General features: G+C 39.8%; 1 protein-coding gene across 1 annotated transcript; it reads right to left on the bottom strand.

Moving 5' to 3' along the window:
* Positions 1–212: 212 nt before the first annotated feature.
* Positions 213–27,423, bottom strand: LOC128716754 (uncharacterized). The gene is made up of 3 exons (XM_053811363.1): positions 26,522–27,423; positions 26,395–26,402; positions 213–739 (listed from the first exon to the last, which is right to left on the bottom strand). The coding sequence occupies exons 1-3, from the start codon at positions 27,421–27,423 to the stop codon at positions 213–215; spliced, it is 1,437 nt and encodes a 478-aa protein (XP_053667338.1).

Here is a 27,423-nt window from a genome sequence, read left to right as displayed (position 1 = left end):
TTGATTATAACAACACCATCAGCGAATATCACGCTTAATCCGGCCATCTCCATTTTACGAACAGATAGCAAATTCACCTGTGCCTCTGGAACATACAACACGTTTTGCAAACGTATGGAAATCGTTTTTCCATTTAATACACAGCGCACGGGAATATTACCATATTGCTTAGCAACTATAAACTGACCTTCTTTTGCTACTGCAATACGCATTTACTCCTTCAATGGCAACAGCTTCTCAAACAAACCACGATCATTTGTTAAATGCTCTGAAGATCCGGAATCGATAATCCATCTCGTTTTGGGTAGTCCGTCATTGTCACTGCTCATGAAACAAATGTTGTTTCCAGCTGTTCCAAAATGCGCACCCGATGTTGTTGTATCTTTCTTCTTCTTCCTATCTTCAGGACAATCCGCAATCTTATGCCCAGTCTGGTGGCATCTGAAACACTTCCAGTTCGTAAACTTCTTTTTCTTCTTCTGATATTGTGTTCCCCCATGCGGTTTTCCTGATCCGCTGAATGCAGCCGCTTCCACTGCTGATCCATTCGACTTGCTGTTGTTATCGCTGCTCCGCTTAATTTCCTCATCAAAAAATCTGCATTTGCAGAACTCCAGCGACAGCTTTTCTTCCGGCATCGTTTCCAGTGCTGTTATCACCGTTGCGTACGTCGGCCCCATCGTCAATAGCAGATAGCAGACGACATCAATCTCTTCCAGCTTTACTCCGGTCGACTTGCCTACGATCCGCTTGCGGGAAAATTACTCAACCTGGGAAAGATTATTAGCCCATGCGACATACTTAAAAAAGTTTGTCGATTATATAAAAGATAAAGGATCTTTTACAAAAACTATAACCAACAAAGACACCCAGATTGCGAGGATTCATTTTCTTAAAAAGGCTCAATGGGAAGGATTTCCCGAAGAAATGAAAGCTCTAACAAACGGACAAACCGTATCAGACAAGAGCAATATTAGGTGTTTTATGCCATATTTAGATAAAGATGGGGTTATGAGGTCATGTGGATGCCTCGAAAATATAACTACCATTACGAAGAGCGCTCGTAAGCCCATACTACTTCCCCAAAAGACAAGAATCACGAAACTTATCGTGCGTCATTATCATGAGAAATATCTGCATCAGGCAGATAATGTCGTTATCGCAGCCATAAGACAAACATTTTGGATTGTAAAATTAAAACTAGTATTGAAGAATGTAAAAAGTTGCTGTCAAAAATGTATTTTACGTCGAAAATATAACTACCATTACGAAGAGCGCTCGTAAGCCCATACTACTTCCCCAAAAGACAAGAATCACGAAACTTATCGTGCGTCATTATCATGAGAAATATCTGCATCAGGCAGATAATGTCGTTATCGCAGCCATAAGACAAACATTTTGGATTGTAAAATTAAAACTAGTATTGAAGAATGTAAAAAGTTGCTGTCAAAAATGTATTTTACGTCGAAAATATAACTACCATTACGAAGAGCGCTCGTAAGCCCATACTACTTCCCCAAAAGACAAGAATCACGAAACTTATCGTGCGTAATTATCATGAGAAATATCTGCATCAGGCAGATAATGTCGTTATCGCAGCCATAAGACAAACATTTTGGATTGTAAAATTAAAACTAGTATTGAAGAATGTAAAAAGTTGCTGTCAAAAATGTATTTTACGTTCAGCGGCACCAACATCACCTCTTATGGCCCCTTTGCCAATATTTCGAGCACAACCGTACAACCCTCCATTTCTGCACACTGGAGTGGATTACTTTGGTCCTTTAGAAATAGCAGTTAAAAGGTCCGTAGAAAAACGATGGGGTACAATATTTACGAGCATGTCTACTAGAGCAGTACACATCGAATTAGCGGAAAAATTAGACACAGTTTTCTTGTGTGTCTTAAGAATTTCCAGCATAGAAGAGGTAAAATAGCCCACCTGTATAGCGATAACGGTACGAATTTTGTGGGAGCAGAAAAAGAATTGAAAAATCTGGTGCAAGAAATCGACCAGAAAATGGGGAAAGAAGCTGCTACAAAATACCAAATTGATTGGCATTTTAACCCTCCCTCAGCGCCACATTTTGGGGGAGTATGGGAAAGACTAATACAAGTAATAAAAAGAGCGTTAAGATTTATGGCAGAAGAATGGAAGCATAGAAAGCCTTCTGCTGAAGTATTGAGAGCGACGCTGATTCAAATAGAATATATGCTTAATTCAAGACCTCTCACGGATATACCTTTGTCTACAGATGAAGACGAAGTATTAACACCATTTCACTTTATAATTGGTAGGTCAGCAGAAAATATACCACCGAACCCAATCTTAACAAATCAATTGAATAGAAAAGATTACGTGCGAATTCAGCACCATTCAAAAACATTTTGGGATCGATGGAAGAAGGAGTATTTGCCAACTCTAATAAAAAGAAATAAATGGACTAGCAAAACAGAACCTCTGAAGGTAGGAGATATCGTAGTATTGACAGACGACAATACAGCTCCGGGTAAATGGTTAAAAGGGAAAATCATTCAAACTAATACGGCTCCAGATGGGCAAGTTCGATCAGTAGTAGTAAAAACAAAGGGTTCAATTTTGAAACGTCCTGCAGTAAAAATAGCAGCTATAAACGTTGAGCCAAAAGAACATTTACTACATAAAAAACAAATAAAAAGATCATTGGAAACAACTGCTGAAAAGGTTCAAGCAAAAAGACAAAAGGCAATGAGTTTTCATTTGCAAACTATTGCAATGCTTATTCTAATGTTCTTTACTGCCACAATACTTGGATCAGAAATGAGGGGATTAATTGCATACGATTGTGCAAATAATGATATAAACATTACTAGCTACTCTTTAATGGACGTAGCATCGTGTGTCCCACAAGCAAGAAATTTAACGACCACTGAAACAAAGATTCAAGTATTGCAAAGAAGTCCTAAAACAAGTGTCCATGTATATCAATGTAAGGTTATCATAAAACGATCGATACGACACTGCGGAGCATTTTCACATACCTCCGATTATGAACAAGGTTACGCGTACATCGTCAGGGAATTTAAGCTTGAGGAATGCCAACAGGCTCAAACGACCGGAATCATCAGATTATCGGATAACCACAAAGTTATGGAATTAAGAAAGAATAGTACTACAAGAGGCGAATTGTTAGTTATAGGAAGTCTTAAAGGAACCTCCTGCAAAGGAGGAGTATATACCACATCAAGCTACACCTGGGAAGACGCATTAGTCTATTATGAATATGAAATAAGTATGTATGACTATACTGCAATAGCAGATATTGAAAATAACCAAATTAATTTAAGAAATGGTATTATCTGCACATACACAACTGGATGGTGTCTTGACGTGGAATTCGGTTACATGACGTGGGAGGTGGATATGAAGCAACTATGCGTGGAAACAGAATTTGAGACTATTTACGAAGGAAATGTCAACAAAACCGTTGACAACGATCAGCTAGGAACCAGATCAAATGCAGTATACACTTTGCTTTCGGAAACTAATATGTTTTCAATTAGAGCACGCGATAGAACGCAAATATGTGGATTTGACGGATACTTGACAGATCATCCAAGAATCTTCGTGCTAGAAGCAAACGGCTATAGATCCCCATTCAGCCGAAAAGCAAACATCGGTAGAAACCTAGAACCGAAAATAGAAATCTGTTCACATACTTCAACTCCAAAATAACACTGGTGGAAAATTATCTTGGCCAAAAGTTGAACGAAGTATACACGAATGTAATAACAGAAATGTGCAAGATCGACAAAGCACTAATGGAAACAAAGCTCACATTGGCAAGAGTAAGTCCAAGCGAATTCGTCTCGAACATAGTGAAGAGTTCAGGCTACACAGCAATAGTAGCCGCGGAAGTCCTGTATATCCTCGAATGCAAGCCAGTATTTGTAACATACGAAAGCAAGACGGATTGTTATCAAGAAATTCCAGTAAAATATAACAATCGCTCGATGTTCATGGCACCAGTAACAAGAATCCTGCAATTAAGAGGTACCGAAATTGATTGCACTCCTTTACTACCAGCGAAATTTATGATTGGTGGACGATGGTACACAACCGATCAAAGATTACGAGAAACAACAGCCCCAAAGCAATTAACTACAGACGTACTGACGAGTTGGTCATACACACCGCTACCAAGCTTAATGAAAAGCGGAGTATACGATGCTGATAGTTTGGAGAAGATGAAAAGCATGGTTTATGAGCAGGGCGACAGAAAGGTCGCATCATCAGTAATGCATAAAATTATATCTGGGCAACATCCTAATCTGCAAGGATATTCATTTGACGCGCTAGTTACAGAAAATATAATCGACAACGCCTTCAACAGATATTGGTCCAAATTGATCATATGGTCAACCTGGTTGGGCAACGTGACGTCAACTGCGATCGGAATCTACCTGATGGGCAGAATAGTAAAATTTGTAATTGACACGGTGATCCATGGGAAAATACTATACGACATCTATGGTCTCGGGTGGCAGCTGTTAGCTTCATTCTGGGATTCTCTCACCAACCTTCTATCCCACCGCAGTAACTGGAGAAAGTCGGCAATGAAGGACGAAACGGTACATGAAGACATCATCAAAGCAGAAGAAGAAAAACTAACTAACGAAATAGAGTTAAGTTGCATGCAAAACGACGAGCGTCTGTACCCAGATTACAATATTGAAAAAGAAAACGGATTAAACAAACCCAAATTCAAACCTAAAATTAGGCGTAATTAATAGGCATCAATTACGAGGAGGAGAATGTTGCGGTCGCAACTTTAGATTTGAATATTTGTTTAAAAATTGTAACTTATCGCGTGGGATCGTTGAGCCAGACCAAATAAACTGAGAATATTTGGAATGGTCTGTGTTTACGATACCAACGATAAGCATTGGTAAATAAATAATGCGAAGGAGGTCTAAGGGAAGCTAAAACAACCGACTCAAGTGCAATAAACAGCTTGGGAAAGGAACGCATGTGCAGCGCAATGAGCTGCTTTCAATGTTTAGGACGAGGAACCGAAACGGACCACCAGCCATGTGTTTATTTAGAATAAAGGATAGACGATAAGACCAACGCGACCGAACTAACCAATACCACCATAATGCGTAGGCGTATACGCATAAATAATACACAAATACTGTCAAACATTGTTAGTATATAAGGAAAAGAAATTTGTTAATAAAATCAGATTTAATTCAGAACTTGAACGGAGAACGTCTCGACTTTCAGTTGAATTTTCTTGGTCTCTCCTAAGGCTTTGTTTGAATCTCACCCGAGTCTTCTGACCCACCCGAAAAGTTGCTGTTATCGGATTGTTCCACTTTCGCGGCATAGGTTCCTACGTACCGAGAACACTAGCGGGAAGTTTAATGAACAATTGGCGACAGTAACCCCTCTTTGGGCAGAAACTCAACTATCCTGTTTTGCGGTTAAACTAAGGACTCGGAAGGCCTCTCCTTCGCGTGGCCTGACCTGGGTTTGGCCGCTAACACATACGCCGACGCGGATTGGGCGAATGATCCGCTAGATAGGCGTTCAATCAGTGGATATGTCTTCCGAGTGTGTGGTGGTGTCGTCAGTTGGTTGAGTAAGAAACAGTCTACCATTTCGCTATCTTCGACGGAGGCGGAGCTCGTGGCCTTGAGCACCGCAGTATGCCATGGAACTTGGCTGGTGCGTCTGCTGAAGGAGTTATCGATAGAACCGGAGGGTCCTGTGGTCTATTATGAGGACAACCAATCCACGATAAGGGTTGTTGAAGAAGAACGAGACACTGGACGGTTGAAGCACGTCGATGTTCGACATCGATTCATCCGTGATGAGGTTCAGCGGGGGAGTATAATCGTTCAATACATCCCAACGCGAGCAAACAGCAGATGTGATGACGAAGGGCTTGCCAGCAGGTTTAGTCCAGAAGCATCGGGCTTCTCTAGGATTGGCACATTCATGATATTGAGCGGGGGTGTTAGAGTAAACAATATCTTATATTGAAAGTAACGAATGTGGTTGTATAAACGCGTTATGTGATTGTCAGTTGTGTGACAGCGTATGGTTTGCGCGGCAGAGTTGGCGTCGCTTATAAAATAAACGTGTGTAAGCTTGTACGGAAAACCTTTATCCGCCTATGTTATTATTATAAGTAGTCCATACAGTTAAAAGATAACATACCATGTTATATTTCGAATTACAAACAAATTCACGCTCAAGCTAATGAAATAACGCATCAGGTCGACAAAATGTTAAGAGACGATACTATTGAACATTCGGTCTCATCCTATAATTCTCCGATATTACTAGTTCCAAAAAAATCAGAAGCAGAGAAAAAATGGAGACTTGTCGTAGACAAAATCACATACCCCTTGATAAAGAATCGAGAAAATATACTGCGTTTTCCACCGCTTCAGGCCACTACCAATTTAAAAGGTTGCCGTTCGGACTAAATGTGAGCCCCAACAGTTTTCAGCGAATGATAACAATAGCGATGGCAGGATTAACCCGAGAGAGTGCTTTCGTTTACATCGACGATATCATCATTACAGGATGTACTATTAGGCATCACCTTGAAAACCTAAAAAGAGTGTTTGATCGACTACGTCAGTACAACCTTAAATTAAACCCTCAAAAATGTAAATTTTTCCAAACAGAAGTTACTTACATTGGTCACAAAATTACAGACAAGGGCATTTACCCGGACGAATCTAAATTCGATGTAATCAAAAACTAACATGTAACACAGACGAAGTTAGAAGATTTGTTGCCTTCTGCAATTATTATCGCAAATTCATCCGTAACTTTGCAGCAATTGCAAAACCTTTAAACGAATTACTTAAGAAAGGGAAATTATTTAATTGGTCATACGAATGTCAGAACGCTTTTGATGCTTTGCGCAACAATCTTTTGTCACCAATGATTCTTAAATAACCTGATTTTTCAAAAGCTTTTTGTTGTGATCCACCTGACCGAGCTGATTAGACCAGTTGCTCGTCGTTGACAGTCAAGCTGTCAACGTGTCGATGTGTAGGTGAAGGATCAGCTCGGCAGGTCAACGGTCCCAAGGCACGAGTAGAAGGAGAGCAATGGCGCAATTTCAAGAGAGCTGTGCTATCGGTCGGTGCGCGCGCGTCCTGTTGAGTTCCTATCTGTTTTACGTTTAAATATAGTTAAGTTCGTAAATCCATGCGTACACAGTTTTTCTTTCATTGGCTTGATCACAAGATATCACGAACATTACACGAAAACATAAAACTTTTATTATCACTACCGATGCATCGGATACAGCATGCGGGACCATTCTTTCACAAATGTATGACAGAGATGACCACCCAGTGGCATTTGCTTCTAAAAGCTTTACCAAAGGCGAGAAAAATAAACCAACCATAGAAAAAGAATTGACAGCTATACATTGGGCTATCAATTATTTTAAACCCTATGTCTATGGTCGAAAATTTAAAATTCGTACTGATCATAGACCGCTAGTATTTTTGTTCAACATGAAAAATCCAACCTCCAAACTTACGCGAATGAGATTGGACCTGGAGGAGTTTGATTTTGAAGTAGAATTCGTAGTCGGTAAAACTAATGTTGGTGCTGACGCTCTGTCTAGAATCATAATTACTTCTGAACATCTAAAATCATTGCAAGAATGTACATGCGAGAATAAAAACAACCAAGCGTTGATAGTAAAGACTAGGGCAATGAGTAGAACCAACAGAAACGAAACAAATACAATAACACGGAATGACAGAAGTGAAACCATAAATACGCCATCATTTTGGAATACAGATAATGCTTCAGAGGTCAATAAGCTATTAAAAATACAATCAAAGATAAATGAAGATGCAATTAAAATAACACTTTTCAACAGCAACTATAGGACAAGGAGCTATGCAGTACAATGTTCAAAATAAAACAAGATGGAAGTCAGGCGCTCGAGTCTGCTCTTCTAAGATTATGTACTCATTCGAAAAAGCTATATAAAGATAAATTAGCTATCTCCATGGAAGACGAAATTTTTACCCAATACTCGCCTCAAACCATAAAGGAAATCGCAAACAGAGCCATTTCCGATTGCGAGATTATTGCTTTCGCGCCGCCCAAGTGGGTTAGGAGGAAGTAAAGGAAATTCTAAACAATTATCATATGTTACCCTCGGGAGGACATTGTCGTGACTTTCGTCCATTCTTTCTCCGATATATCTTTTTTTTTTTTTTTATTACTTTCAATCCACGCTGCTATCTTTGAACCGTTGCCTAAAACGTCTGTCCAAAAAACTGCCTGTTTTTTTTACTCTCTTCCTAATTAGTACTCATTCCTCTCTCCGAAAGGATCTTTTGTCGTTCTCCCACAGATCCTCTCTTGTGCTCATTTGTAATCCCTTTGCACATGAGCGCTCAAGACGAATTCTCATTTCTTTCTTTCTTATTCTTGAGGTTTCTTAAATTTCTCATGAACATACTCTCTTATTACTGTTCTATTCTCTACAACTTCCTCTCTCATTTTTTCTTTAATGCTCTATTCTCTACAGACATGTTGGTCAATATCGCTTGTACTTAAAAATACGAGATAAATACAAGTGGAAAAACATGAAAGAAGATATAAAAATGTTTGTAAAAAACTGCGAAATATGTAAAATAAACAAGATAACACGCCACACAATAGAAAAATCCGTAGTGACAACGACGCCATTGAGACCATTCGAAGTAGTATCAATAGACACGGTGGGCCCTCTTCCAAAAACACCCAAGCATAACAGGTACGCTGTTACTATACAATATGACCTCACTAAATATGTAATCTTAATACCAATACCAAATAAAGAGGCTAACACAATAGCGAGGGCGATCGTAGAGAACATTATATTAAAATATGGAAAATTTAAAAAAATGCGGTCCGATCGAGGATTACAATACAACAACGAGGTGTTGACAAAAATGGCAAAAATACTAGGAATCAAGCAAACATTTGCGACTGCTTATCACCCACAAACCATAGGCGCTTTAGAACGCAACCATAGGACTTTGAACGAATATTTAAGATCATTTACAAACGAGCATGGAGATGATTGGGATGACTGGGTGAAATTCTTTGAATTAACGTATAACACCACAGCGCACACAGATACTGGCTACACGCCATTCGAGCTATTATTCGAAAGAAAAGCAAATCTTCCATATGATATAGTGACTCACAAAATAGAACCGGTATACAATCATGATCAATATTATAATGAACTGAAATATAAAATACAAAAGTCAAACAAAGTAGCACGGGAAAAATTCATTGAGCATAAAGAGAAAAGACAGACGGCTGCAAACAGCAGTATCAACACGCTTTCGATTAAACCAGGAGACGAAGTGTATTTCAAAAACGAGAACAGGAAAAAATTAGATCCTTTATATTTAGGTCCATACACAGTTTCTAAAATACAACAACCAAATTGTACTATAATAAACAAACATAGCAAAAAGGAAAGTACTGTCCATAAGAATAGGTTAGTTAAATGATAAAAATCTATTACATATGATTTTTATATTTTTAAAAGGGGGAAGGTGTGGCACCTGCACATTAGGCAATCATAATATTGTATTAAAATAAAATATAGGTATATTATAGTAGAATTACGAAAGTTAGGATTACAGAATTATTATAGCAGAACTATGGTAATATGTACTTGAACTGTACTAACGAAGCAGTTGTGATTGGTAAAAGAAAAGCAGCATAGGTTAGAATAGGATAAATAAATAGTTAAAGATAAGGATAGGATAAATTAACATTAGAAGCATACATAGGAAGTAAATAAGGTAAGCTAGGATTAGATGGTTAAGGAATTGATATAAATACCGGTTTAGGATAAACCTAAGGTCAGATTGATTTTATCGTACTAAGGGGAAACGCTGCCCGAGAAACATACTGAGGGAAAACGCTGCGCTAGTAAAACGTGAAATATAAAAGAATACAGGTGAAAAGCTAAACTGGTGACTCTTTTTAGTTTAACTTTTAATACGTAATATCACAATAGCCTTAGTAGCAGATGTCGAGAAGATGTATCGACAAGTTCGTCATGCTGAAAGTGATCACAAACTACTACGCATTCGTTACCGAATCACGAATTACCGACCCGATAGCAACGTACGAATTACAAACAGTGACCTACGGTACTGCATCAGCGCCATTCTTGGCTACTTGTACGTTGCAACAGATTGCACATGGTCACAAGAATTACTATCCCAAGGCGGTTGATCCAGTTTTACACGATTTCTACGTAGATGATCTTTTGACCGGTGTAACAGACCTGACAGAGGCGGTTCCATCGAAGTGCGGAGACAAATTTCGCAAATGCTAAATTCAGCAGGGTTTTCATTGAAGAAGTGGGCGTCAAATGTTCCTGAAGCAGTAAGAGATGTGCCGCAGGAGGATCTAGCAATCCAATCGTTGCATGAATGGAATGATGGTCAGACAGTCTCAACGTTAGGACTGGTGTGGGAACCCGTCAATGACATGTTTTCCTTCAAAGTGAATCTCCCACCACCGGCTGAAGTGTTGACGAGAAGTCTTACTTTGTCATTAACAGCAAGTATATTTTACCCTCTTGGTTTACTGGGTCCGACAATCATCCTGGCTAAGGTCTTCCTACAGCGTTTATGGAGTTTGAAGGACAATGGAAAGGCTTGGGACTGGGATCGTACATTACCAGGCGAGCTACATGAAGAGGTTTCCATTCAACACTATATTTGCTACGCAAATTACGAGTGCCTCGCTTTGTATCCCAGTCTGAGACAGTCTGCATTCAATTACATATCTTTGCCAATGCATCACAAAATCCTTACGGAGTTTGCTGTTATGTGCGGGCAGAATCGATGCGTTCAACTACAGTACGTTTGTTAGCTGCCTAATCAAAGGTCGTTTCTCTGGCAAATACACATGCGATTGCCAGATTGAAGTTGCGCGGCGCACGATTAGCGGTGCAACTGTTCCAAAAGGTGAGTCGAGCGATAACGTCATCTACAATGACAATCTGTTGGTACGACTCAATGACAGTCATGTACTGGCTGAACTATCCTCCACGTCGATGGAAATCATTTGTGGCCAACCGAGTGGCCCAAATACAGGAGGAGATGAGAATCACAGACTGGCGTCATGTTCCGGGCTGTGATAACCCGGCGGATGACATTTCACGAGGATTGAAGCCGAGTGATTTTCTGAAGTGTGAACGTGGGTGGCATGGTCCTTATTGTTGGCACAACCTGTTCCATTGCCCAAGAAGAACGACGGAGACATCGAAGAGCGACTTAAGATATCACTAATTGTCACAGCGAAGTGTGAGTTCCGTGACAAATTCTTCGAACGATTTTCATCATACAGCAAGCTGAGGCGAGTGATGGGATATTGTCTGCGTTTCATCAATTGCAGTCGGGAAGGCAAGTCATCAACGAGCAGGTGCAAGAAATTGTCACCTATGACGAAGTTGGAGAATGCTGTTCCAACGCTCACGGCAACGGAACTGCGAAATGCGGAGCTAAGGTTGTACCAGCTAGCACAACAGAATTCATTCGCGGAAGAGCTGAGCGACCTGAAACGGGGGAAACGCGTTGGTGAAAAATCGAAGCTGAAATGGTTGTCACCGTACCTTGACGAAATGGGTTCGTTACGCATTGTTGGTCTGCTGGGAAATGCAAATGTTTCCAAGGATGTGAAGTACCCCATTATCCTCGCAGCATCGCATTACTTAGCCACGCTATCCAGGAGCGTGTATCATCGATGCCACACTTGCTTCAAGCAGAGACCGGTGTTAGTGAAACAGGCAGTAGCTGACCTACCGGAATCATGAGTCACTCTAACGAGGCCATTCACAGTAAGCGGTGAAGATTATTGCGGGCCCTTTCTTTTAAAATCCACGATCCGCAAACGAAGTCCAGCAAAAGCGTACATCGCGATCTTCGTATGCTTCGCAACACGGGCTGTACACATCGAGTTGGTGAGCGATCTCACCACGACGGCGTTTTTAGCAGCATTACGTCGCTTTGTTGCTCGTAGAGGCAGGATTGCCGAGTTGCACTCGTACAATGCGACGACGTTCAAGGGAGGAGCAAACGAATTGAATCGCATTTACAGAATGTTGAAAACGGAGGATAGTGATAGAAGATTGATTTTTGATTGGTGTGCGAACAATGAAATCGGATGGAAATTCATTTCTCCACGGGCACCTCATTTTGGAGGACTTTGGGAGGCAGCCGTAAAATTAGCTAAAAGGCACATTGTAAAAACGATAGGAGTTAGCAGCATCACGCAAGAACATATGCTTACCCTTCTGGCACAGGTGGAACAATGTCTAAATTCGCGTCCGTTAGTACCACTATCGAATGAACCGACCGATTTAGAAGCCCTAACACCAGGCCACTTCCTAGTAGGGTCTAACATGCAAGCGATACCAGAGGTCGATTTTTCTAATGTTGTAAACAATCGATTAACACAATATCAGCAAGTGCAGAAACATGTTCAATCAATTTGGGCACGATGGTATCCAGAATTCTTACAGCAACTCCAGGCTAGAGCAAAGCATTCTAATGCGTCCCCGGTAAAACTAAAAGTAAACCAGTTAGTAACCATAAAGGAAGACAACATGCCACCTACCGTGTGGCCGAAAGGGCGAATAACAGCGCTACATCCAGGTAAAGACGGAGTAGTAAGAGTGAAAAAACTGCGCACTGGATCAGGAAAGGAAATAGTTAGAGCAGTCGACAGACTTGCATTACTACCTTATCCGATTGAGCACTACTAAATAGAAAACGGTTTCAGGAATTGATATGAATTATAGATTTAGTAGTAAGTAAAAGAATTCCCTTTTGGTGGCCGGAATGTGGGATTTCTAGGATTTGTTATTATAAATATGTCAGACATAGTTTTGTTTACACCACGCACTTGACAACTCTAGGAGCTATAAATGTTAAGGACGCAAAATGTTAGGCATATCAACTGTGGTATTGCAACACCGAATGAATTTTGGAATATCGAATGAATTTTGTACAATGAACTAAAACGGATGAACGAATGGTAAAAGATTTTTATAGTCCCCCCCCATAGGGTTCGAAGCTACCCTGAAACGTTTCACGCACATCAAAGGGTGGTTCGGTCATGCGATGTGACAAATTAAATGTCAACATGGTTTGTTTACATTTACGTTTTAATAAATATCGGCGGTTTAAAGCGGAAATTTAAAAGCAACAGAGTGTATTACTTATGCAAATTTATTGCGTGCCACAAATTACGAGAGGTATTTTATTTTCAAATTGCATGCTCAATTAACGCGGCTTGTGGTGAAAATAAGTGACTCGTTTTTAACGCATGTAATGCATTTTCTTTCAGCATTGGGTGTAGCAATGTGTTTTATATCCGAGCACGGTCAAACCGAGAAAACCTGCTTGCGCAAAATGACTTGGCTAATGTTTATGCTAACATATCAGGAAGAGATATAGCTTCAGGTCACCGGCTGTTAGCCAACGCTCGACGACGGGATGCTGCTGAATCTGTGAAGAAATTAAACTGAAAAGTTCTGCGTGAAGGATCCTAGCGGTTGATGGTCACCAGACCAGCACCGATCGATCGATCGCTATTGTACTGCTGTAGAAATGCCCCTACCGCGATATCCGATGAGCCGGAAATAAGCCTTTGGAGTTCTTTAACGGATCCGTTCCGCTACAAGCCACATTCGTTTGGACAAATTAAGGTAAGTTAACACGGATAAGAGCTTTAGCCAAATTTTCCTTGCATCCGGTGAAGTTTACGTATAACGTTTTATTTTTTTAAATTTCGACGCACTAAACAGACACAGCACGCAGTTGTTTCAAAGAGAATGCATTGCGAATGAAGACAAGTACGGCGGAAAATCGTCGCAGTTCTAACAATGCAGGACGACCATAATCAACTGTAGTCGGCTAACACTTTTGTAAGTTCAGTACATGGCCGTTCGATTTGAGATGCCAAAACCGAATTATAACAAGTTTCGATGCTCATTTTCAGTGGAGGAAGCAAACATCATCAACAAACACCACCAGAACATTAAGATTTGCTAATATACCGTCCATGAAGCGCTCAAATGGCTGGGTTGCGTCGCACAATCCAAATTGTATCATCGTGAATTCGAAAATCCTGAACGGAGTAATACCGGCAACCTTGAAATGGACACTTTCTTCGACCGGAACGAAGTGGTATGTAAATCATGGGTATTTGCAACGGGTCTCGAGTTATTTTTAAGCGTTTTCCAGCGATTGATGGACCAGTGGTTTCAATGTGATGCAGCCTGATGATGTGGCCTAGCATTGGAAATTATTTACTTATCGTAATTCGATTACACACTTCCAGGTTAACGGATGATTCAGGCTAGGTTCAAATCTTGCCTGTTTCATATTCCGCATGCACAGGGGACATATACACAGAGTAACACTTATTTATACTCTATATGAAGACAGGTCTTTTCGCTTTAGATCGGTCCTCCGATGGCCGACAGGCATCTTATAGCTTGCGTCGGTGTTCCGCCATTTCGCATTGCTCAAAAAAACAGTTGCTGTTTGCTCCAAAAAGAAAACAAACTCGCAAAAAACAAATAATACTCCTTTGCTGTAGGAAACTGATGAAAAACTGTACGCTTGGTTGGAAAATCTTAGAAGGTGTTTTAAAAATTAGAAGTCATAAATGCACACTAATGGAAGAAAAAGTGATCGCAGTAGTGGTACAATGGTTCACGAAATTGAAGGATGTTTATTATTAGCGTAGTACTTGTTTTACTTTTTTTCTCTAAGTGTTCCAAAGCTACAATCTTACTGCTTTATGTTAGCACTAAGCTCTTACGACAATTACAGGTATTACAAATTACAAATATTACATGGCGTAACATCACATTTTTCCTGAAGTGTACCGAGTATCCTTTTTCATTTCATTTCATTCATTCATTTTTTATTCGATCTAGCCATTTGACAGCATAAGGATGTCCTGGGAAGTATCAAAATTGGTCTTGTCCTTAGAAGTGTAAATCAAAGTCAAAGGAAAAAAGGTAAGGAAACACGATTACTCGTTCGGAATGTTGAATAATACTAATTCTTTATTCATGGTTATACGTAGCCACGCGGGTGCGATGCAGGTTTAGCTGCGTCGATACTACTGATACGCTGATGGAGAAGAGCGGTCTCGAGCTTAATCCGATACGATGTACTGGTGCTGCAGATCTTCAACTTGATCTCGATTTCATCTCCATTATCACTTCGTTTATGAATGTCGAAGTATAGCTTTAAAACGGTAGGAAGCTGCTGCTATGTATTTATAGCGTGTAATGTGTTTAAACTATCAGCTACTGTTTGTCTGTAATGTATTGTATTGTATGGACTGTCTTTTCTTGGGATGAAGTTAATAATTAAGCTAAATCTTTAATTGCATTATCAAAAGACAATTTGTAACATGATAATTTGATTTGACCGTTTTTTACCATTTAAATGTTAATTTAACAATATTTGAATATATATTTAGCTTGTAGCTATCACTCTCGTGGCTTTGGTACAATGAAATTATTTTTGATACAATCCATAATTCGAATTTGCATTTTACATCCGAAATATTCTAAACTCACGCAATCTTCCATACCATCCTTGATGTAAATTTTTAATCAAAGAGCATGTGCAGAATACTATGCAGAGTATAATTTTGCAAATAACATTCATGATGACATGCATTGTAGCCCTGGGTATTCCATCCTTTAGTACTGTCTGGTATGGGAAACATTGTTAGATTTTAAGGATTGAATGTCTTAATTTCAAACTCTACCGCTACATATGGTCCGTCATCGAATAATATGTCTGATATCTCTGGATTGTGCAAATATTGTTATATAAGCGTTTTTTTCTTCATATATCGTCTTGGTTGATAGTGTCACTTATCCGCCCAGTTACCTTGCTCTCTATCGATTGATAGTACATCGGAAATGCTGCGTCCGCGTGCGTGCTTACATACGTCTACTTTATGGGGATAGCAAACTAGTTCATATGATATGATATGATAGGATTGCAAAATTCTCATACTAGGACTGGTAGTTTCAAACGAACAGTATTGTATTAGGGTGTGCCAACAGGGCAAGCTAGGATCGGTTGTAATATGTTCAATTAGACTATGAAACTATGACAAAATATGAGAAGAAAATAAATTTAAAAAAAACATAAATTATTTCCCTTAATTTTCTGAACTAATGTCGCATCCCCAACCATAGGCCCGGCGGAGTTATTGATCTGTATTGATTGTTGATGTTGATTGTTCTTTGCTGCATATAATATATTCCGCAAGATGGAGTACTCAGATGTAATGTTGTGTTTTCAATATTTTATTACGCTTTTTTACGAAAAGCTACGAACAGCTGAAAGGCATTCCCATTGACAAGTGGTATTATCTTAAGCTTCATTCTTCCTATTGATAAACGCTATGTACCGTAAAAAAAACCCGTTTTGGCTAGACACAGCCCGTGTACTGCGGACGTCCACAATTTAAATACCTGGATGTTCAGTTTATGCTTTGCCAACGCATGGAAATTCGTACCTCGTCAACCGATGAATGCTTTCGCGGAGAGCACACGTGAGTGCTTGGTTGCATAACGCATCCAACAACAAGGTGTGGTACCGCTCCTTAATAGGATCAATACGCATCCGATTCGATGTTCGATTCGAACCAGATACCGCCTTTTGGAATTGTACGCTACCGGAATTGCTGTGCTGCTAACTTCTTGTTATCTGTAAATATTTTTTAATTTGCAAATAAAAAAAGACTTAAGGGAAATGTACACGGTCCGTTGAATTTAATGATAACTGTGAAAATATATACAATTTGCGTTATTGGTCTTCATTTAAAAATTTAAAAAAAAATTTAAAAAAAATAAAAAAAAAAGGTAAAATTTAAAAGTGTTGATAAACAAACAGATAAGACCATGGTACTTGTTTGATGTGTTATATGTTATATATATATATGTTATATATATATATATATATATATATATATATAAATATATATATATATATATATATATATATATATATATATATATATATATATATATATATATATATATATATATATATATATATATATATATATATATTTGGTAAAAGATTTTTATAGTCCCCCCCCATAGGGTTCGAAGCTACCCTGAAACGTTTCACGCACATCAAAGGGTGGTTCGGTCATGCGATGTGACAAATTAAATGTCAACATGGTTTGTTTACATTTACGTTTTAATAAATATCGGCGGTTTAAAGCGGAAATTTAAAAGCAACAGAGTGTATTACTTATGCAAATTTATTGCGTGCCACAAATTACGAGAGGTATTTTATTTTCAAATTGCATGCTCAATTAACGCGGCTTGTGGTGAAAATAAGTGACTCGTTTTTAACGCATGTAATGCATTTTCTTTCAGCATTGGGTGTAGCAATGTGTTTTATATCCGAGCACGGTCAAACCGAGAAAACCTGCTTGCGCAAAATGACTTGGCTAATGTTTATGCTAACATATCAGGAAGAGATATAGCTTCAGGTCACCGGCTGTTAGCCAACGCTCGACGACGGGATGCTGCTGAATCTGTGAAGAAATTAAACTGAAAAGTTCTGCGTGAAGGATCCTAGCGGTTGATGGTCACCAGACCAGCACCGATCGATCGATCGCTATTGTACTGCTGTAGAAATGCTCCTACCGCAATATCCGATGAGCCGGAAATAAGCCTTTGGAGTTCTTTAACGGATCCGTTCCGCTACAAGCCACATTCGTTTGGACAAATTAAGGTAAGTTAACACGGATAAGAGCTTTAGCCAAATTTTCCTTGCATCCGGTGAAGTTTACGTATAACGTTTTATTTTTTAAAATTTCGACGCACTAAACAGACACAGCACGCAGTTGTTTCAAAGAGAATGCATTGCGAATGAAGACAAGTGCGGCGGAAAATCGTCGCAGTTCTAACAATGCAGGACGACCATAATCAACTGTAGTCGGCTAACACTTTTGTAAGTTCAGTACATGGCCGTTCGATTTGAGATGCCAAAACAGAATTATAACAAGTTTCGATGCTCATTTTCAGTGGAGGAAGCAAACATCATCAACAAACACCACCAGAACATTAAGATTTGCTAATATACCGTCCATGAAGCGCTCAAATGGCTGGGTTGCGTCGCACAATCCAAATTGTATCATCGTGAATTCGAAAATCCTGAACGGAGTAATACCGGCAACCTTGAAATGGACACTTTCTTCGACCGGAACGAAGTGGTATGTAAATCATGGGTATTTGCAACGGGTCTCGAGTTATTTTTAAGCGTTTTCCAGCGATTGATGGACCAGTGGTTTCAATGTGATGCAGCCTGATGATGTGGCCTAGCATTGGAAATTATTTACTTATCGTAATTCGATTACACACTTCCAGGTTAACGGATGATTCAGGCTAGGTTCAAATCTTGCCTGTTTCATATTCCGCATGCACAGGGGACATATACACAGAGTAACACTTATTTATACTCTATATGAAGACAGGTCTTTTCGCTTTAGATCGGTCCTCCGATGGCCGACAGGCATCTTATAGCTTGCGTCGGTGTTCCGCCATTTCGCATTGCTCAAAAAAACAGTTGCTGTTTGCTCCAAAAAGAAAACAAACTCGCAAAAAACATTTAATACTCCTTTACTGTAGGAAACTGATGAAAAACTGTACGCTTGGTTGGAAAATCTTAGAAGGTGTTTTAAAAATTAGAAGTCATAAATGCACACTAATGGAAGAAAAAGTGATCGCAGTAGTGGTACAATGGTTCACGAAATTGAAGGATGTTTATTATTAGCGTAGTACTTGTTTTACTTTTTTTCTCTAAGTGTTCCAAAGCTACAATCTTACTGCTTTATGTTAGCACTAAGCTCTTACGACAATTACAGGTATTACAAATTACAAATATTACATGGCGTAACATCACATTTTTCCTGAAGTGTACCAAGTATCCTTTTTCATTTCATTTCATTCATTCATTTTTTATTCGATCTAGCCATTTGATGAGCATAAGGATGTCCTGGGAAATATCAAAATTGGTCTTGTCCTTAGAAGTGTAAATCAAAGTCAAAGGAAAAAAGGTAAGGAAACACGATTACTCGTTCGGAATGTTGAATAATACTAATTCTTTATTCATGGTTATACGTAGCCACGCGGGTGCGATGCAGGTTTAGCTGCGTCGATACTACTGATACGCTGATGGAGAAGAGCGGTCTCGAGCTTAATCCGATACGATGTACTGGTGCTGCAGATCTTCAACTTGATCTCGATTTCATCTCCATTATCACTTCGTTTATGAATGTCGAAGTATAGCTTTAAAACGGTAGGAAGCTGCTGCTATGTATTTATAGCGTGTAATGTGTTTAAACTATCAGCTACTGTTTGTCTGTAATGTATTGTATTGTATGGACTGTCTTTCCTTGGGATGAAGTTAATAATTAAGCTAAATCTTTAATTGCATTATCAAAAGACAATTTGTAACATGATAATTTGATTTGACCGTTTTTTACCATTTAAATGTTAATTTAACAATATTTGAATATATATTTAGCTTGTAGCTATCACTCTCGTGGCTTTGGTACAATGAAATTATTTTTGATACAATCCATAATTCGAATTTGCATTTTACATCCGAAATATTCTAAACTCACGCAATCTTCCATACCATCCTTGATGTAAATTTTTAATCAAAGAGCATGTGCAGAATACTATGCAGAGTATAATTTTGCAAATAACATTCATGATGACATGCATTGTAGCCCTGGGTATTCCATCCTTTAGTACTGTCTGGTATGGGAAACATTGTTAGATTTTAAGGATTGAATGAATTAATTTCAAACTCTACCGCTACATATGGTCCGTCATCGAATAATATGTCTGATATCTCTGGATTGTGCAAATATTGTTATATAAGCGTTTTTTTCTTCATATATCGTCTTGGTTGATAGTGTCACTTATCCGCCCAGTTACCTTGCTCTCTATCGATTGATAGTACATCGGAAATGCTGCGTCCGCGTGCGTGCTTACATACGTCTACTTTATGGGGATAGCAAACTAGTTCATATGATATGATATGATAGGATTGCAAAATTCTCATACTAGGACTGGTAGTTTCAAACGAACAGTATTGTATTAGGGTGTGCCAACAGGGCAAGCTAGGATCGGTTGTAATATGTTCAATTAGACTATGAAACTATGACAAAATATGAGAAGAAAATAAATTTAAAAAAAACATAAATTATTTCCCTTAATTTTCTGAACTAATGTCGCATCCCCAACCATAGGCCCGGCGGAGTTATAGATCTTTACTTTCAAATGTGATAGGTGAATCTCGTCGCTAGTTGTTCTTTGCTGCATATAATATATTCCGCAAGATGGAGTACTCAGATGTAATGTTGTGTTTTCAATATTTTATTACGCTTTTTTACGAAAAGCTACGAACAGCTGAAAGGCATTCCCATTGACAAGTGGTATTATCTTAAGCTTAATTCTTCCTATTGATAAACGCTATGTACCGCTATGTATGTTTTGGCTAGACACAGCCCGCGTACTGCGGACGTCCACAATTTAAATACCTGGATGTTCAGTTTTTGTTTTGCCAACGCATGGAAATTCGTACCTCGTCAACCGATGAATGCTCTCGCGGAGAGCACACGTGAGTGCTTGGTTGCATAACGCATCCAACAACAAGGTGTGGTACCGCTCCTTAATAGGATCAATACGCATCCGATTCGATGTTCGATTCGAACCAGATACCGCCTTTTGGAATTGTACGCTACCGGAATTGCTGTGCTGCTAACTTCTTGTTATCTGTAAGTATTTTTTAATTTGCAAATAAAAAAAGACTTAAGGGAAATATACACGGTCCGTTGAATTTAATGATAACTGTGAAAATATATACAATTTGCGTTATTGGTCTTCATTATAAGTACCTGCATAGCTATATGGCCTGGACGTCTTTCTAAAAGTAAAAAAGAATCTTCACAAGTAGGTAGGATTAAAATTTAAAAGTGTTGATAAACAAACAGATAAGACCATGGTACTTGTTTGATGTGTTATATGTTATATATATATATATGTTATATATATATATATATATATGTTATATATATATGTTATATATATATATATATATATATATATATATATATATATATATATATATATATATATATATATATATGTAGGAAATGAATCACCCTGTGCTTGGTGACAGTTGGTGACAGTTGGTGCTAAGGCTGGCAACACGGTTGTAAGAAGGAAGCTAGCGAGGATAGCGGACGAGGAGTCTAGTTCGGGAACTGCACTGGGAAGGTTGTAAGAACTGATGAACAATTGAAAATAAATGAACTTTCTTTTTCTATCATCCTACATGGGGGCTCGTCCGGGAAAGGCAGTTTCCGATATCGAGCAGTGATTACGCTTTGTGCGTTGTGTTAGTGGGTTGCTGTGTGCTCCCAGCAAAAACTGCGTGTGTTGGGTTGCTGTGTGCTCCCAGCAAAAACTGTATGTGTTGGGTTGCTGTGTGCTCCCAGAGAATAGCTGTGTTAGTGGGTTGCTGTGTGCTCCCAGCAAAAACTGTGTGTGTTGGGTTGCTGTGTGCTCCCAGAGAATAGCTGTGGTGTTGGGTTGCTGTGTGCTCCCTGGTGTGCCCAGTTGTCGCAGTGTGTGCTGTGTGCGCGATTTATGAGTGTTGGATCGCGTATTTGTTGTGGATTATTCCTGTTTAACAATAAATTGAACGATGGATGTATCCGACAAGGTAGTAGAACTTGTGGAACAATTCATTAGAATCGGGTTAGTGAAGCAGTGCGAAGCCAAAAACCTGCCGACTTCTGGCACAAAGGAGGAATTAGCTGCGCGAATAGCTAACCAATGTGAGCCGGTGGAAATTGGTACGGAACAAAGTCTGTTTAACTCGACCGGTGTGGGTGAATTCGTCGATGCGCAAACGTGGCGATCTGCTACGTTCAATTTCACTGATGTCAAGGAGGCATTACCAACATTCGGAGGTGATGGAAAAGGTCATGATGTAGGCCAATTCATTTCTGACCTCGAAGAAAACGCAAAACTTTTAGGTTGGACTGAATTGCAAACGTTAGTCTATGCAAAGCGACTCCTTACAGGCCCAGCCAAATTGTTTATAACATGCGCTAGTGGACTGCATTCTTGGAAGCAGCTGAAAAACGCGCTCGCCTCAGAGTTTCGTGACGAAACCAAGAGTGTAGAGGTACACGAGGCGTTGCGTAAAAGGAAGAAGAAGGCAGACGAATCATACATTGAATACGTGTATGCCATGCAAGCGCTAGCGAAGAGAGGACAAGTCGACGAGGAATCGATTTGTGAGTATATTGTTCAGGGTATTGTGGATGATCCAAGAAATAAAGTCTGTCTAATGGGTGCAGGAAGCCTTGCTGAGCTCAAAGTGCTTCTCAAAAAATATCAAGCGATGAAATCGCAGTTGCCAAGTGTGCGCTACGGCAAAGATAGTGCAACGTCGAGAGACAAAGACAGAAAGTGTTATAATTGTGGTGGAACGGATCACTTTCGAAAGAACTGTAAAATGGCGGAAGGCGTTCCTAAGAAAGATGTTAGAAAGGATAAAAGTACGAAGTGTTATTCGTGCGGTGACATGGGGCACATTTCGACAGCTTGCCCTAAGAAGTTGAAACCAGCCGTGAACATTATCACTGGTCGATACCCGACAGTTTCTGTGAAAATTGATGGGCACACATTCGATGGAATGATCGATACGGGAAGTGATGTGACATTATTGCGTGAAGACGTGGTGCAAACAATTCAAAGAAAAATAAAGAACAGTAATAGAATTCTTCGTGGATACGGCGGAGAACGTCAGTGTGTTAAGGGGGAATTATCTGTTGAAGCAGAAGTTGGCAATGTGAGAACAAAGATCGACTTTCTGGTGGTTCTAAGTAAAGCGATCGACACACAAGTATTGATCGGCATGGATTTCCTCAACACAGTGGACTACATTATTTCAAATAGTGTGGTAGAGATTTCTGCGAAAAATAACGATGTTGCGCAAGTTGACGAACAATGGATTCACCACATTGATTGTGTCGTGGAAGAAGCGTTGGACGTTCCAGGTAAATTTGAGAAAGAGGTATTGTCCATAGTAGATGACTATGAGAGCGCAAAACAAAGTGATAAAACTTTTGGAAACGACAAAACCGTAGGCGAAATGAAAATCAAATTGCTTGATGATGAAGTTGTGTGCGCGCGACCTCGACGTTTAGCTCCGTTTGAAAAAAAGATCGTGAAGGAGCAAGTGGGTGAGTGGATAAGAGATGGAATTGTACGACCATCTTTTAGTCCATACTCCAGTGCGGTTGTTGTTGTACCCAAAAAAGGTGGTAAATATCGAGTATGCGTCGATTATCGCGAAGTAAACAAAAGGATTGAGCGTGATAAGTATCCGACACCGAATATTGAGGACCAAATCGATGCATTAGCCGATGCACGTGTGTATACTACGCTCGACTTAACAAATTCATATTTCCACGTAAGACTTAGTGCGGATAGTTGTAAATATACGTCGTTCGTTACAACAGAAGGACAATATGAATTCTTGAGAGCACCGTTCGGGTTGTGTACAAGTGGCAGTTCATTTTGCCGATTTATAAACTCAGTGTTCAAAGAATTGATCGACGCGGGCGAAATTTTATCGTATATCGATGACATTATTATTCCTTCAAGAAACGAGGACGAAGGTCTAATCAAATTGCGACGTGTGATGGAGCTAGCTGCGAAGGCTAATCTGCAGTTTAATTGGAAAAAGTGTGCTTTCTTGAAGAGGCGTGTTGAATACCTCGGTTATTCTGTGTATGAAGGGAAGATCGAACCGTCCCAAGAAAAGATCGAGAAAGTGCGAAATTTTCCGAAGCCAAGAACCGTCAAAGCGTTGCAGCGATTTTTGGGATTGGCGAGTTATTTCCGGAAATTTGTGCCGGATTTTGCCAAAAGGTCTCGTCCGTTGACCGTGATGCTGAAGAAGGATGCTGAGCTTGTGTTTAACGCTGAAGCTGAAACGGCGTTTGAAGACCTGAAAGCAGCGTTGACGCAATATCCAGTGCTGAATATTTTCAAGTCCGGTTTAGAGACCGAAGTCCATACAGACGCCAGCAAGGAAGGTCTGGCTGGGATCTTGATGCAGCGGTCGATGGAGGATGGGTTATTTCATCCCTGTTACTTCTACAGTCGTGTGACGAATAGTGCGGAGCGAAACTATCACTCATATGATTTGGAAGCATTAGCGGTAGTGGAATCGTTGAAGAAGTTCCGATGTTACTTGTTAGGGCACAAGGTAACTATCGTAACAGATTGTATCGCATTCAAACAATCGATGGCAAAGGCTAATCCAAATGCCAGGGTAACTAGATGGTTCGTTGTGTTATCAGAATTCGATTATGAAATTAAGCATAGAACGGCTGATAAAATGAAACATGTAGACGCATTATCTAGGGCGACTGTACTTCGAATATCTCTCACGGTAAGCAAAAGAATTATCAATGCGCAAGAAGAAGATGCGAAAATATCGGCAATTAAAAATGCGATAAATTCTGGTGAAGGTAGTGGAGATTTTCTGATTATTAGTGGTGTATTGTACAAGAGCGAACAAGGCAAAGAAAAGGTTGTTGTACCAACAAAAATCGAATCCAGTATCATTAGGGAAGCCCACGAGCAAGGTCATTTCAGTGTGAAAAAGACTAAAGAACGCCTGACGGATGATTACTATATTGATGATATAGACGCCAAAATAAGGAAATGTGTTGATAATTGCGTGCGATGTATTGTTAGTGAGAGGAAGCGTGGCAAGGCTGAAGGTTTACTAAATCCCATTCCAAAAGGAGAATTGCCCCTTGATACTTTCCATATGGATCATTTAGGCCCAATTCCTTCGACTCGCAAGTCTTATAATTATATATTCTCTGTAGTAGACGCATTTACCAAGTACGTATGGTTATTTCCAACAAAAACCACAAACGCGGAAGAAGTGGTTAAGAAGATGAAAATTATTTCAGATGTTTTTGGAGATCCGAGGCGAATAATTTGTGATCGTGGAGCGGCATTTACGTCTGCATTGTTTGAAAAATATTGTACCGAACATGAAATCGAATTACATAGAATTGTAACTGGTGTTCCTCGCGGGAATGGACAGGTGGAGAGAATTCATAGGATTGTCATACCTGCTCTGACAAAGTTAACGGTTCAGAATCCAGAAGAATGGTTCAAATATGTTAGCAGTGTTCAAGTAGCGATAAATAACAGTTGGCAGCGTGCCATACGAATGACACCATTTGAACTTTTAACAGGTGTAAAAATGAAGACCAAAGCAGATGTCGTTATACATAATATCTTGGAGCAGGAATCGCAAACAGAATTTGAAAATGATCGCATAGCGCTTAGGAAGATAGCATGTGAGGGCATCATTAAGATGCAAGAGGAAAATCATAAGACCTATAACTTACGACGTAAGCCAAATCGAAAGTATATAGTGAATGATCTCGTAGCGATACCCGTCACTCAATTTGCGATAGGGAGAAAAGTTAAAGATAAATACTTTGGACCTTATGAGGTGGTAAAGATTCTTCCGCATGAGCGATGTGAAGTAAGGAAATTAATCAATAGTAATGAAGGACCGACAGCGACTACTACGGCATTTTCTCAATTGAAACCATGGTCCAATTCAGGGGAATTGTGAGGTCAGGAAAGGCCGTGTAGGAAATGAATCACCCTGTGCTTGGTGACAGTTGGTGACAGTTGGTGCTAAGGCTGGCAACACGGTTGTAAGAAGGAAGCTAGCGAGGATAGCGGACGAGGAGTCTAGTTCGGGAACTGCACTGGGAAGGTTGTAAGAACTGATGAACAATTGAAAATAAATGAACTTTCTTTTTCTATCATCCTACATATATATATATATATATATATATATATATATATATATATATATATATATATATATATATATATATATGTTATATGTGTTGCAACCTGTGGAACTATTGAACTGTGCTTGAAGCCTGTAAAGAGCAGATAAATAGAAAAAGTACAAAAATAAAATCGTTTTCCCCCGATCCTGTTAGTATATGATGGCCGGTAGCACACATCATATTCCAGCCAGCACCACGAGGAGGTAGGATACGGAGTTCCAAGATAGCGGATGTATTACATGTAAACGCTAAGGCATGTAGAATACATTCGCTCTTGGCATTAGCTAGCCACCTTGAAGATAGTTGATGTATTAAAAATGTTTACGGAAGAGTAAATGAACAATTGATGGAAAACTTACCCATGTTCCTGTGTGACCGACGGTTGGATGGATGAGCACATTATCTGAAGAGAAATAGAAACATACAAATTACAAACATCTCTCTGGCATTCGGTAATCAGATAATCGGCATTAACAGAAAACTTACCCAAAGTCCTGGACAGCTTTGATTGCGCGCAACACACTCAGGAAGCCGTTCTGGTTCCGCCGCTTCATTTGGTACTCCCGTAGGTACGCGATAAGGGCTCCTCGGTTGGTGCCCTTAGATCTTAAAAAGGGCTTTACCCAACGCCACAGGTTTTCGATATTTTGTGTGTGCACAAAGCCATCGTCCGGATCCACGAAATTTTCGGAGTGATTGACCGCTACGTGAACATATCCGTACTGTTCGATGCCGTTGTAGGCCCTCCAACCATCAGTCACTAACGTTGTTCCCGGAGCCACATGCTGCACAATGATGCCATGCAATGTGCCAGCATCCCGTTGCTGCACCAGCTCCAGAAACACTTCCCGTGTCTCGCGGCAGATACCGCCGACCAACCAGACTTGGTTGCCTTCCGCGAAGCGTCCGCGGTTATACTTCCGCTTGGTGACGACAGATTCGTCAATCTCGACGGTCATTCCATCGCCACCAATTGGAGCCTGGTTAGTCTCGATGTATTCCGCGGATACTGCTCGAAGTATAGCGTACCATTTCGATATGGCACTTTTGCCGGCACTGCACTCCAATGCTGCGTCCGTCCGCTTCGCATCCCGCGACCACTCGAAGGTTATTTCTATCAGCTTCGATAGGGGTAGATGCGAGTTCTTGAATATACTGTCCGTACGGACAGTACACTCCCACCCGGTACAGCTGGTCGTCGGCTTGCATATCCATTTATACGAATTAGCTTTTTTGGTCGCTTTCATCTTCATGCGCCGGTTACACTTGTTGCACATTTGCTCCGACGGCAATATACCGGCTTCCTGCAACAATAGCACCAAACGCTGCTCATCCTCGGTGATTTTCTTCAATTCACTCAAACTTCGCACTGCACCCAAAGTTTCCAT

Source organism: Anopheles marshallii, assembly GCF_943734725.1.
Source record: "Anopheles marshallii chromosome X unlocalized genomic scaffold, idAnoMarsDA_429_01 X_unloc_1, whole genome shotgun sequence".
Classification (NCBI taxonomy): domain Eukaryota; kingdom Metazoa; phylum Arthropoda; class Insecta; order Diptera; family Culicidae; genus Anopheles; species Anopheles marshallii.
Note: the sequence above shows the minus strand (reverse complement) of the source record. Positions and strands in the feature narration are given on the sequence as shown.